The 14,643-nt window shown below is 42.0% G+C and overlaps 1 protein-coding gene across 5 annotated transcripts in view; it reads left to right on the top strand.

Moving 5' to 3' along the window:
• Positions 1–14,643, top strand: part of Vps13D (vacuolar protein sorting 13D) — a 172,267-nt gene that overhangs the window by 41,777 nt on the left and 115,847 nt on the right. For all 5 annotated transcript variants that reach the window (XM_072287274.1, XM_055075303.2, XM_072287273.1 and 2 more), the window contains 7 exons: positions 3–93; positions 864–1,009; positions 4,291–4,388; positions 7,674–7,839; positions 8,223–8,392; positions 10,473–10,643; positions 12,367–12,516. In XM_072287274.1, coding sequence (XP_072143375.1) covers positions 3–93; positions 864–1,009; positions 4,291–4,388; positions 7,674–7,839; positions 8,223–8,392; positions 10,473–10,643; positions 12,367–12,516 — 992 coding nt within the window. The remainder of the gene's footprint in view (positions 1–2; positions 94–863; positions 1,010–4,290; positions 4,389–7,673; positions 7,840–8,222; positions 8,393–10,472; positions 10,644–12,366; positions 12,517–14,643) is intronic.

The raw sequence follows: 14,643 nt of genomic DNA, 5'->3' as shown, positions 1-14,643 counted from the left end.
AGGCGCCTATTGGCAACTGACGATCCTCACTGGCCCAGCGTCGTACTCAACATGAAGCTTCCCAGGCTGACTGCCCACGTCAATGAACAGAAGGTGAGCTTATCATTACAGATCCAGTTTATATTTTTATAGAGCAAATTGTATTTTTTTAGAGCAAATAACACTACGAGTTGCTCATAGGACATTGCCAGTATGAAAACAAATATTTCCAGATGCATACCTGCCAACTCTCCCAAATTTTAGAAAATGAATTTGTGCTCATTCTACAATTCCACGAATATGTAAAGCTTTAGCAAAAAAAAAAAAAAAAAAGTCCACGAAAGTTTTGCTGGTCGTTCTCTAACCACACCTTTGAAAGTCTTCTGATAGTGAAAGGGCACCAGAAGGGTACTTGCTTCGAGCAAGCGTATTCAGACAAGTCCCTATAATAGCAGGCAAAATTGGGAGCAGCAAAATCACTGCAAAAGTCAATTTGACCTAAGGAATTGCGCTGCTTGTCAGTCTCTGCTGTTCCAAGTTCACTGTTTCTTGTGTGCTGTGTCTAAATGTAAATTATTGTTAATAAAGCATGTATGTGTCCCACGAAAGTTGTGTGCTTATGGCAAATTATTAAAAAAAGACAATCCTCTTCTTTTTTGTGTAGTGTGTGCTGGATATTTATGGATATTAAAATTCGCAGGTTGGTAGGTTGCTGATTGGAATATATGACATTATTTGAAAGAAGAGCAAGCTGGCTGGCACTTTTGTAGCTGACCTTTTCTTACAACTGTCTGTCTGTTTATATGAAATGGGTGTATTGCCAATCTACATTAAACTGTGTTCTTGACAACTATTTTGATAGCTACTTCATTTGTGTTTTGCAGGTTCATGCCATGCAGATGTGTTTGTCGAGGTTGAAGGAAAGCACTTCAACACGGCCTGGTGGCTGGTCCTCTCAGAGCCCCTCCTCGCCATGTGCGTCATCTGTAGATCTAGACAAAATGCTTCAGCAGGAAGGGATGAGCGAAAGGTAAGACATAAACTGAGCTTGCCATGATTGATCACATGAACCATCAGCATAAATGAGTGATAAGAATATGGGTACCCAAGAGGCTTCATTTTTTATCAGTCAGAACCATATAAAGAAGGCAGGCAATGGAGCCAGAGAAAGCATAAAGGGGAAATTAATTGTTGTGCTTAATTGAAATGTAGAAGTAAGGAAGAACAGTCGAACCCGACTGTATCGAACCCATCTACATCGAATTATTCTATATATTGAACAATTTCTGGATACGGTATAGTTACAATGAGTATATATAGCAAAAATTACGCTTACATCAAAGAAACATAGCAGTGACTCCCGATATATCGAACGTCAAGCGGCAGAAAATTGCCCCCAGAAGTTGGCTTTCCCTCGCGATGGCGGGAAACCCGGTGGCACGGCTCCATCCAGCCGTGCTTCCTACTGCGACCGTGCTGCCTTGGACGAGCCATCGACACTCCCCTGCAAAAAATGATCCTGGCCTGCCCGCAGTGCTTGTTCAGACAGCCAAGAAGAGGCTCTTGTGCCCTCGTCGTGCAAGATGGAGAAAGTGTGAGCTGTCTCGCTGCATTTCTGGTGCAATGTGTGTGCGCCTTGTGGGCCTTCTCCTGTAGTGTTGCCATGATTAAGCTGCGGAATTCGCCTTTCGTCGTGAAGCTCGAAATCATAAATCGGGTCGAACGCGATGAGAAGTCGGATGACCCCGCAGCGTGAAAGATTCCAAAGAGCACTCTCAGCACGATATTGAAGAATAAGGGGGAGATTAAGGCTACAGTGGCCAAACTCTCGACCCGGTGCCTGTGGCGCCCACTGCATACGCACGGCCATGTACGAGTGGTTCATCTGAAATTGCTTCAGCCACGCTGGCTTTCGCGTGCTCGGTGACGACTGTAAATTCTGATGAATGCGATGCAGCTGTTGCCGGTGTTGCCGAAGTTTGGAGCGAGCTGTCAGAATTTCTGGAAGCTGTTGACGACTCAATGGTGGAGGAGTTTGTGAATGCAAATGATGGTGTCGCAACCACGGGAGAGCCCGAAAACGAAGACTATATTGCTGACATCGTACCGAGCACAAGTGAAAGTGGGCACAATGAGGAAAGCAACGACGGTCCTTTGCCCACATCCTCCGAAGTGACTGGTGCACTCGCACTAGTCCAGTGCTTCTGTGCGAATGCGGAAGGTTGCGGCCTCAGCTGCTTCGACTCCTTAGACAATGTGAAGTGCATGTGTCACAGGCAGCGAAATTGCCCAAGCAGAAGAAAATGCAGGACTATTTCATGTGAAACTAAGCTAGTTTCATCAATAAAGCGATTTTTTTAATAATATGTGCTTTTATGACATCCAATTATTTAGCAAGCTTATATCGAATTATGCTCTATATCGAACTGATAGGCATTTTTTTGCGAGTTCAATATAGCCGGGTTCGATTGTAAAAGGAAATAAAAATGAAGAAAAAGATAACATGCCACAGGTAGAAGCTGAGCACACAAATTCCGCATCGCGCAGCAGCCATTACCCCGTCCGGTTTGTTGTGCTTGTTTGTGTGTGTATATACGTGCGTAAGGGCACGTGCACAAGATTTGTCCTGGGAATGTGCAAACAAACAGAAGATCACAACATATTGGGCATGTATTACATGGGAGTGTGACGTATGGTCTCTCTGTAGCTGGTTTTCAAACACAGCATCGCCTAAACCTGTGTTTTGGAGCCTGAATCAAGCCACCGTCACGCATGTAGGCAAACTTCTAGAAGCAACAATTCATATTGGTTGTTTTCAACTTGTAATTTTCTTTGTTCCCACGCTGAAAAGAAAAGTTCCGTGGATGGTTTTTGAACACGAGAACCATATGGCAAATAGCGGAACATTGTTCTGATTTATGCATTTGCAGGTATCACTGTTTGCAAACAATATCAATGCTCGCTCTCATTTTGACACGTTGTATACAGTTACGCTTCTGTGTGGCTGTGGCAAGTAACTTGCATGCTTTTATTACCTTACTTGCTTATGCCTTATTTGTGAACAGCTTTCTTCTGTTGCTTTAGAGTGGTGATTGTGACTAAAGTTTTGGGTAATTGATTTAAGTACTTGCACAAAGAGCCTTATGAGTGGTGTGTTCCTTGTGATTGTGGGTTAAGTGGGTTAATCTTGATTGAGATGCAGTAATACAGTAGAACCTTGTTGATATGTTCCCCTTATGTACGTTTTCCTGCCACCAATATTCACAATCAAGAACACAAAAAATTACCCAAGAGTTAGGCTCATTTTTTACCAGTTCATATATTCCCGGATAAAACAATTTTTCGGCACCAACCTTTAAAGCGTTGCCAAACTGTAATCGTGTGATACATTTTCCGGCTGCTAGATCCCACGTAAACAAGAAAATACATGAGGCGCGCGCGCTCGATTGAGAACAATATAGAGCTGCCCCACTACGGCAGCTTCACTGCAATACTCGCCTGCCTGTCTCACGTGAAAAGGCCAGCACGCACTCACTTTCTCATTTCAGTACCAGCAAATTTTCTCCGGGGTCGTCGCACATGGAATTCCAAGCTATCATCGCCGATCCAATTGCGATAAGCATGTTCGCCTATCTGTTTTACAGCATGTGGTGCATAGTGACATTGGTAGCGTAGTGCACGCTTTTAGTAGGCGATAATCCAAATGTGCCTTCTGCAGGTGACGCGATGTGGGCATCCCGTTTCGCTTCGGCAGGATCCGGTGTCGCCCACCAGCTCAATTTCGTTTCGGTCTCGCGTTGCCCTCTTAAAACACCATGCGATAGAAAAACAACAAAAACGCGTCTTGGGCCGCCAGAGCACCACCAGCACAACCCGTGTGGGCGTCTATACTTCAATGATCTGCGTGACGCTTCACATTACATAGATGTGAACAATAGTTGAGTCTGTAAAATTCTTTAGTTACTTCGAACTGTGCGTTTTTCCGGTTCGTATGTTTCTTCGCATGTTTTTTTCCAAAACGTATGGCCAAGGTCCTACAGTCCTTGAGCATAGAACAGACTTGCTGTTCTATGCTGCATATTATGTTTATTTGCCTGCAGTTCACTTGCACATGCGGTCATTGAATGCTTTCTGCTCAATCAGAACTGCAGCTATATAGAAGAGTCAACATTTAAGGGATGAGTTCAAAAGGCAGGTGGAGTGTATTGCAGAGCGCAACACAATGTTTATATCAATAAGCTAGCCAACAAAGCTGCGATTGTAGATGGGGGACATTGGTTCTGATAGCTGATCTTTACTTTTTGATTTCAGTGCTTTCGCAAACAGATCCAAGGAGCCTCACGACACATCACTGCTGCTGGTAGCGCAGTGTTCCATCGAGCAAATGTGCCTGGAAGTTCAGAGCCGAGGTAACTCATCTTCACTTGAATCTGTTGTTTCTGCTGCTCAGATGGCGAAGCTGCACGGCAGAAGTGTGATGTGTCTTTAGATAATCTTACTTCATACATTGCTCCATGCTCACTGTGGTAGCTCAGTTTCATCGAGACACAGCTCACAAGAAGATGGATGCTTGAAGTAAATAACAAAAGTAAAGAAGGTACATGTTCATTTGAGCCAATGTTTTTACAAGCGGGCTTGTCTCCGTCAGGGCAGCAACCGCTTCCCTTAGCAGCATTTTGGCTGCCAAGGAAAGCAGTTGCTGTCCTGACAAAGCCAATTCGCTTTGTATAAACGTCGGCTCCATTGGACATACAGTAAAACCTCAATAATTTTCGAATGAGCAGATCTTCAAATGAAATGAAAAAAAAGGAAACAAGCAGGAACTTGCCGGAAAAATAAATCACCTTTATTTTCCACGTCCAAGAATGTTTACTTGAAGTAATCACTGATGCAGGATTGCTGAGCACGGTAGTTCACCCAAGTGCCATGTTCTCCAGCTGGCTCGCAACACATAGCATATAAAAAATCACCACCACTGCACTCAACAAAGCTGCGGACAACATTTGCGGAATCGATTGCTGCCGCTAAAGCGGTCGCATGGCTCCAAAAATTCGCACTTGATGGATATTTTGGACTTCATAAATGCACCGTCAGGGTTCCCATTGAGCTAATGCATTTTTGCGACTGACTTTCGGACAAATTAAGACCCCAAAGTTAGTTTTACCGGACTACATCACACGTTCCGAGCCACACTACACATTCTTGGAAGCAACCATGTTGGATTTTTTGCTGGCTTGGCTTTCGGTGGCCCGCGCTGTATAGCCTCCAAAATTGGGATGTACCAAGGAGCTTAAAGAAAAACTGCTGGAGCGGAGGGAGCGCCCGTAAAGTGAAGCCTCCGCGTCGCCATCTTGTGGGAGGCAAAAGCATGCCAGTTGCCGCAGCTTATGTATTTCGGATAGTCTTATTTTGCCGTGCGCAGTGCTGTGCGGATCCTAAACTGTGCTTGCACGCTCAGGTGTTTTTAGGAAAGTTGACGTACAAGCAGTTGACATGTTAGTGTTATCCTTCTCATTTAAATAAAGTAGCAGATTAGCACTGCCTTGCTCTAAAATAAAGGAAAATTTAATATTTCAGGCTGAAACGAAACAGTCGCCGCCCAAGGTCCGAGACCCTCTATGCAATGAGGATGCTAAAGCACAAGCAACACCTGATGATTATGAAAATAATAATGAATACTTATGGCCTGTTGCATGTATTGCTATTTTTCATGCTACGGTTTCAGTTTTTAATTGCTTTTTGTTCTGACAGTTTTTATGATTGATCAATTTATATACTGCATTAAAAAAGACGAATAAGCGCTAATTATTCCGTGAATTTTTTTCGACTTTGCGGCAGCTGCATATTCATGTCGACTAAATGGAAAAATGACCCAGTACTCAGACATCTGCTATCCGGATACCTCCAATATGGCGCACCTCATCGGCCACAGTGTTGCATTAGAACTTGAAAATCTATTAAACAATTAAGAGCGCTGGAAAGGTCAGCAAGCAGCGCTGCAAAGCTCTTGGCAGGCCGCTTCTTGCCCCCCGCAAGATGGCCGCCGCTGGCTTGGCGCGAACTCTTAGGCCGGTATAGGCGACATCCTCTCCAGCAGGTTTCTTTAACCTCCTTGGGAGGCGCACGCTATTCAATAGAGAGTGCACACCATCCTCCAGTCTCGGAGGCCATGTCTTTAGCTGACAAAACGCTCCAGGGGACGGCACTTCTTTTTTCTTTTTTTCGGTAAGCACCATCGTCATAATCACTTAAGGGGAGGCGCGGCTTTTGCATAGTGAACAATGGCCAAAAAATTTATTTTTTGAAAATCAAATTTTCGGTTGCTGTAACTCTTTTTCTATCTGATTCCCAAATATTGTCACAGTAAACCATGTCGAAGTGCTCTAAAAAATTTGTTTTATCAGCCAAGGTCGTGAGAAGTTTTGTTTAAATCAAGAAAGAACAGCATTTTTCAGGCCACAATATCTCCGGAATGGTGCAGTGTAAAGGAGACGACGTCGCTCTTGTGCAAATGAATGCAAGTCTGATTGCCTCCAAGCGTAGTATAAGGCAGGGCACTATTAGAGATTTTTTAAGCCACTCTAAGCCTAATAAATTTTATTTTTTCAGACTATATTTTGGTTCTCGCGTGGTCCAGTAAATCGATCGGCGACTGTATGTAGCACCCTAACCTAAGAGTCGCATGTTCCTGCCAGCAAGAAGCTATGAATTTTCCAGATAGCCGCATGGGCTATTCAAATTGTCTGGTAGAATTTGCATTGAAAATGATGGGACCGCTCAAGTTCTTTGAATTAACTGAGTTAAATTATTGAGGTTTTACTGTGCCTTGTTCGACCACTGTTATCAGCTTACTTCTTGGAAATCTGCTGCAGACCATCAGGTTACGGGTTCGATTCCCAACTGCGGCAGCTGCATTCTGATGGAGCAAAATGCTAATATTTGTATGCCAAAACTGTGGTGCAGTCTTTTTTTTTTTTTTTGCTTTGCACAGTTCCTGAAGCTCTTGTTCTTTTCGGTTCATGTAAGAAAAAAAGCTCTTGCGGACTAAACTTTGAGGAGCTTTAGAGATGTTTGTCTGAGACAAGTGTCAATTCGTGTGACGAAACTGATCCAGAGCCCAGCATGACTCTTAGCTCATGTGTAGCTTTGGGACATTAAAAAATAAGTGTGTGACTTATTTATTGCTATGTGGCAGGTGTAGACATGAACAAGCATGGCCAAAGAAACCATGTGGATATTAAGAAGCTTAGTTTTATGCTTTTATTTATTAACTATTATTAGAGTTGTCAATTTTTAGTCTTGCACACATATTCCAGGAAACTATGGATTGAGAAGAATAAGGAAATCTGAGCGGCTCGATTCTCGGTCAGTTACAACAAATTGAAGGAAGCAAACAAGAAAGCCAGCGAAAGCCTAGCTGAAACTAATTGTTTTGTTTAGTTGAAGTGCAGAAATAATAACAAAATACATAATGCAGACAATGTGGTTTCGGCTCCCACCTGCGGCAAGTTGTCACGTCTGCTTTTAATTTCCCTTTTCCTTGTTATTTATACATTTAAATTAAACATAAGTAGTTTTCCCTATGCTTTACTGTCTGTTTTCTTCATATGGTTACAACTAGAAAATTCGAGCGCGTTTTCTGTCATTAATTTGTGTTGTAGAAAAGATTAGTGTGAGCCAATGTTGCTCTGCAGGTAGATGCATTGCGGAGCTACAGGTGACGGGCATCCAGGCCACATTTTCCAAGACCCCTCAAGATTTGTCCGTCACCATGTCTGTGCATGGACTACTCCTAGTGGATGCGTTACAGACCTATGGGCCTGACTTCGAGCTGCTTGTGGCATCTCACAAGCATGTCAGGTAAGCAGAGAGCTTTTTTTCTTCCTTTGCAGTTAAGTGTTGGCAAACTATCAATGTAATCATGAACTTCGAATGAAGAGCAGTTTGTTGGGGTAGTCAGGTGCACTAATTGCTAGGTTGTTCTTAGCTTTAAAATTGAGGTTGCAATTTTGCAATCTTGCAACAGAGGCCTATTATTCAGTGCAGGTGTATTTGTGGCTGGGCATTTTTTTTTTTAATGTAGTTTTCACCTGTGGTATGGAAAGGCAGGCATGTAAATGTAGACACAAGCTTAATTTGCTCAACTTTCAGCCATTATAAACCCTACACATGCATGTGTACTGTAGCAATAATTTTATTGTGTGTGTATCGAGAGATATATTTTGAGCGTGAATATGTTGCAGCATGGACAGCCGGAGCGGCAGCATCAGGGACAGTGATCCCAACTCGCCAACTTCTCCAGCGACTCCTCCTCTGTTTTCAATACACCCAACTGCACCACCAATGCAAACTATAGCTGTGCCAAAGGTCCTCTCGGCCATCCTATCCACCTTGCAGTCATCACCACCAAAAGGTGCCTACATATTTTGTTGGTTGACGTTAAGAGAAAGACATGAAGTTGGGCAAGCAATGTGATGCTTCTAGCAGATAACCAATGGTCTATTACAGTCTATTGCAGTAAGAAATGGTTGCCAGGGGAATCGAAAATAAGTTAAATGGTGTGATGAAATGAGGAAATTTGCAGGCATTTGATTCAGCTGATGCAGGGCAGGAATAATTTGAAATCACTGGAAGAGACCTTTGTCCCATGGTGAACTTTATGCAGGTAGTTCGATAATCATGGCATTGTGGTCAGCCTTTACAATCTTGAGGCCAAGTTTCTATTTCTAGCCAGGGTTTATGAGAGTAGACTAATGCAATCACATATTGTTAGAAAAGTTACAACCTGCGTCCTACTTGAAGTTTAAAGCAGTACTACTAAGCCCTTGTTGGCAGGCAGCATGATGGCAGCAGCTGACACAAGATGGGGGTAATCGGAAATCACTGGAAGAGGCCTTTCTCTTGCAGTGGACAAAAAATTCAGCTGGGTTGACTGCTGTGGATATTTTGGTTTCTCGATGCCCATGTCATGCATTTCTGCCGAAGCAAAGTGCCGAGTGTAAAGTATGCATGCTCAAAAGCACACGTGGAAAAGAGTATCTGTGAAATATCATAGGTAGCGTGTGTACTGTTAGCGAATGTTTCTGCCAATCTTTCTTCTTTTATCTCTCTTTATTAAGGAACCTAAATTACTGAACTTAGCATGTAAACATTTTGGGTCATTGCTGTGGAAAGAAGAGTCGTTTTACTTGACCTTTAGGATGCTCTTTTAAAGTAGAGGTTCTTAAATTTGTCATAGGTGCACTGACATGCTGACAGATCATTCACAGACCTCCTTGAATTAAAAAAAATTTTATTTAAAGAAAACCAGAAATGTGATTCATAGAAGCCCAGCCAATGTGCTGGGGGCCTTAACAGCTTACAACATTAAACAATAGAACTTTGATATAATAAACACAGATTTAATGAATTATGAGATATAACAGGGTAAACAGAAAGTGTTTATTGCCTATGCGAGCACGTAACAAATATGTGCTCATAACAAGTATTGGGTATTATGAGCATACTTTTGTGTCTGATATGACATTGTTGTAAAGAGGTGTGACTGTATTTCAGTTTGCGATTATACTTTACAATGCCATTCATGGTCTGTCATCAATCAAAAACCAAAATTGTTATGTTCCAGGCTTAAAGTAATGGCACTGATGCCATGCTCTGTTTGCGACAGTTGGAAGTTCCAGATCTGGTTAATTGTCAATGCTGTTCCCTGCTTTTGACAATTTAATCTGACTTGTAGAACATAATGAAATCGCTTGTGTAGCAGATCATAGTTGTTTTCTTTAAGTAGTAAGTTGACGCCACGTTGCTTCTGTATTTTTTTTTTTTTCAATTATCTTGCTGAGGAATTTTCTGCTGTTGCTGCTCTTTGTTTTTGTTGTATTTACACTGTGTCAAAGTATGCCGCAGAAATCTATGATGCAAGTGCTGCCAGAAAAATCATGCTATTCCTTTTGTAAAGCCTTAGAGGTACTTGCAACATTTAAATAAATAAGCGCATACATGCGTGCATACATAATAGAAATGTGAATTACATGTTGTTCTGTGGTGTCAGCAAGTCTTTGCGTTGCACTAATTGTGTGATATTTGAAAATATATTGCATAACTCCAAGCTTTAATCGACTTTACTTCAACTTCCTTAATGACACGGGCATTGCAAATAGCAGCACCAATCTGTACAGTCTCTTATGATTATTATTTACTTTTGTTCATCACCACATGCTTGCTATCCTATACGAAGTGACAATGACAGATGTTCTGATTAAGTTGAAAACAGTTCTTTTTTCTGTCTGCTCCCAAAAAGCTTTCTTTTCTTATGGCAATGATAAACTGAAACGTTTCTCAAAATTTTGATGCGTCCTCAGTTTGGTGCAAGTGGCAGTTATCTATCATGTAGAAACTATAATGCTTTCTTTCTTGATACTGAATGATGTTAAAGAGACATGCTTTTTCTAGGGGACATTCATACCTAATAGCCTAATTTCTTATCTCCACAGTGCTGATGGACAGGCAACGCATCTCACCAATTGGAATGTTGGATGCACACGAGGCAGATGCCCTGATAAATGTGGAAATTTCTATATTAAATGTTCCAAGTTCCGGCACAAATGATGCAGCTGAGCAACTGTTCATTGCGGCTGTTCAGTTCAACAATCTGGATGTGATTGGTAAAGTAGCCTTCTACCTATTTTGCTTTCTCTTTAGTGACTTGGTGGCGTGTGAATACTTCACTGCGATCCACCATGGTAGCGCACTGGTCACAGTGCTACGCTACCCAGCATGAGGTCGCATGAAGGTCCAACCCGGCTGTGGTGGTTGCACTTCAATGGGGGCGAAATGCAAAAACACTTGTACATTACATTAGATCATTACATTCATCATTACATGGATCATTACATCGTACATTAGATCGACATTTAAGGGGAGAGGAGGGCCCTGAAAAGGTTTTTTTAATATTTCAACATACATTGCTTGAATTTTTGTGGAGATATATTGTAGAATGCTGATTTCAAATATGTGTTGAGATTTAAAATATCTCACTTAGAAGAAAAGATGTGACAGAATACAATGCTCCTAATTAGTTAATTTCTTACGCACCTTTTTAATAATTTCTCATTAAAATAAAGCATTTTTAAGAATATGTAGACATTTCCGAAGGCCCACTGCATATTCTAAAGCTAAGCAAATACCAATAAAGTAATTGTGATTATCACAAATAAATAGCAAAGTTCGAAAAAAAAAAAACACACAATGGCGGCGATCGCCTTGCATCGTCCAGAGCTTTGGCAGCTTGAAATTAGGGCAAGTTTTCGAGCTGGGCCTTCAATTCCGGCCCACCGATGCTTACAAATTGCCATTTTTTTAATACTTCGAGAAGGAATTAAGCAATAATACATTGTGGGGTAATACTTTGGACAATGAAGACTTTAAAATCATAATTTTTGTAAATTGGCATTCTTTTGCATTTTTTGCGATTTCAAGACCCGCGTCGCCCCTTAAACACCCCAGTTGGTCAAAATTGACATGGAGTTGCCTACTACAAGATGCCTCATAACAGATTGTGGTTTTCACGTGTAAAAACCCAGAATTAAAAAAGAAGAAAGGACTTCACTGCTACCGATAGCTTTGTGGTTAGTTATGTATCACTGAAGATGTTCTACTAAAGAAGAAAGAAAGAAATACGGTTAAACCTTGATACAGAAAATTCTCGATACAATGAGGTCTAACTTTTTGTAACGTCTTGTCCATAGAACACCATGTATTTAGAACCTTATTATAACGAAGAGTGTTTATACACAATTTCAACGTAACGAAATTTCACTACCACCTTGAAGGAATACCGAGACAGTAAATGGAAGCTTCCGTTAAAGCAGATGATGAAATGCACGTCTCCTTCCTAGTGCTGGAGGTTGTGCACTCTTGATTTCAGAGACTCATTTAAGCGAGAGGCAGACACAGTATTCACTTCCCACTGTCGGTGCCTTTCATGATGGCGTCTTCCCACTGCTGGCAACACTATCAGCTACAGGAGCGGAGGGGATACGAAAGTGTGGCTGGCTTTGTTTTGTAATGTCGATGCGAAGATATTGTCGACATGCCATGCAACCATATCTTTTGTCTCCGACTCTAAAATTCAACAAATTATGTTTTTTTTTTTTGCTCATTCAAATTTTCATTTTCCAATTGCTCGTTAATACAAAAAATTTTGCGACCGCTTCCGTGTAAAAAAAGTCCATCGGCAACCGTAATTTTTGCATAAAAGGTCAAATTTTAATGTAACAAAATTTCTATATGACGAAGCAAATTGACGGTTTTATCAACTTCGTTATATTGAGGTTGGGTGACAAGCGGAGTGTGTGATGACTACCATTCATCTTATTTTTTTTACAGCAAACCAAGAGACTATCGTTGAACTGGTAAATTTTGCTCGTTGCCTGACGCCATATGATTCATTGAAAGTGCCTGCCAAGACAGTTTCAACAGTGGGCAGAATAAGCATGTCTTCTCAAGTTGATCTCAGCCCATCATACGTTCAGGCAAGTAAATAAGGAGAAAAATGAAGGACAGTTTGAGTCAAGTTACTTTGTGTATGTGTGTGTGTGTGTGTGTTTGGGGGGGAGGGAAGTGGAGGAGGGGGGTGCTCTTTATCACTGTACTTCTAGGTGGCATTAGTTCTGCATGCATGAAGTCAGGCTGGTTGCACAGATGTGACAACTGCGAGCAGCTACTCTTATGCGTGCGTGCTGGTTAGCTTTGTGAGAATGTGTCTAATAGTGTGCATTTTCTGGTGTATTCATGTGAATCTAGCCCTCATGATTTGGAAGTGGCACAAGTTCAGTTTCACAGCTTTGTCAATTTATTGAAATGTGTTGTCAGTGCTTGGCTGGTTGACAGATTTGTAAGCAAGGGCTGGTTTTCTTTGATTGCAGCTTACTATGTGCTGCAATGCACATGTGAAAAGCTTGTGTGTCCCATGATATGATGGTCTTTTGTATTCACCAGAATGCTTGACCAGCAGTCTAATTGTTTAGATGTGAGCGCTTGATTTTATCTCTAGTTGGTCATTCTAGTGAACATGACTAAGTTAGCTGTTGGATTGATTGCCTTAAAGTGTGCCTAATTAAGTGTTCAAATGAAATAGTGGAAGCCTGTGTCCCTCATGATTTTGATGAACTTCTCCATGCACTAACTTTAGCCTACTAGATTTGCAGTGGTGGGACAAATAGTGCAACAGCACTCCTTTGTCACGTGGTAGTGACGGTGAAGAAGGAAAAACTGAATGGTGAAACTAGCGTTTTATTGGGCGAACTTGTGCCCTCAAAAGCAGGTTACACGCAAAGCACAGCAAGAGTGGCGAACACGGTCGGCAGTCGTCGAAATCTGATCTGCCGGTCAAGCGCATCTGCTTTTATATACGATGAGTCGTCGAAGGTTCCAGAGTAATCGGCGGTGCCCGCGTGTCTTTCAGACAGTTCTACACCATTCGCGTTGCACATACACGAAATCAGATTACACAAGGTTCGGTGGCAACAGACTGCAGATAGAACCATTGATAACATTCTAGAAACTTCAGATACATGCAGGTACGTCCTGCGCTGTGCGATAACATTTGTTAGGTGGTGAAAAGCGGTCACCCAAAAGAGATAAAGAAGTACACATGTCACTATTTCCAGCTATCCTTGGTGGTAGGTAAAGCCAACGCATGTGACCACTATGCGTGCTTTTGCATGTAGAGACATTGACTGTGCCAGCATCGTAATATACACCCGTTGAAATGAACTCAAAGGGATTGTAAAAATTGGTTCATCTTGTCAGAAGTTATTCTTAACAAAAGTGATCCACAAAACTAAAAATATACTATTGCTGTTGCACCCAAATATCCATGGCACAAAACAACAAATGAAATAGAAATAAAACTAAAAAGGCAGGTATGGAAAGAGGCACTCGTTTAATTTTCATGATACAGAGCACCATTGTGCACCCGTAATTTGGCAGTTGAGTAGTTGTTGCTTTCTGGTGCTGTGGCAGACCTGTGTGCTCATAGTACGCAAAAAAATTTTTCAGTGCCCTCGTGTTATTGGGAAAAATGCACCAAAGCATTTAGGAGTGATCAGCTGCGTCGTGTGAACACCTCTGGTTCTTGTGGCTGCTAGGCAGTGTCCTCATCATGATTTTCAGCCTGCAGAAGCACCTCGAGGAGCTACTCGCTTGTTGTTTCTATTGTGTCTGCCCTGCAGGTTTACAAATTATTGTTGGTGCTGGTGCAGTTGTTTATGTTCACGGAAATACCATTTGTTTTCCGTGTAGCTAGCAGAGTCGCCTCCTCCAAGTGTGGAAATGTGGACCTCTTGCTGACCTGAGTAGCAGGCATCCATGGTATCTGCAGAAGTTTGCAGGGTGTCTACCAACCAGGAAAACCGGGAATTTTCAGGGATTTTGAGTAGTCTGAAAAAAACTCAGGGAAAACTCTGGGAATCAGTGCCTCTATCAGGGAAAATTAGCCGTAATTTTATTGAAAGGGTCGAAAGCCACGATAATGCTGGCTCGAGTAATAGACAGGAATCGTGATGAATCGTCTTTAACGCCCTGTCGTTGGCTGGAGGAGTTTCCAGTGTACAGTCGACTGACTTTCCGGAGGCCCAATAATTTGGACGGCTTCGCGACACC

The sequence above is a fragment of the Dermacentor andersoni genome, chromosome 3 (assembly GCF_023375885.2).
Source record: "Dermacentor andersoni chromosome 3, qqDerAnde1_hic_scaffold, whole genome shotgun sequence".
In the NCBI taxonomy this organism is placed as follows: Eukaryota; Metazoa; Arthropoda; class Arachnida; order Ixodida; family Ixodidae; genus Dermacentor; species Dermacentor andersoni.
The sequence above is the reverse complement of the archived record's forward strand: the minus strand, read 5'-3'. Positions and strand labels throughout refer to the sequence as shown.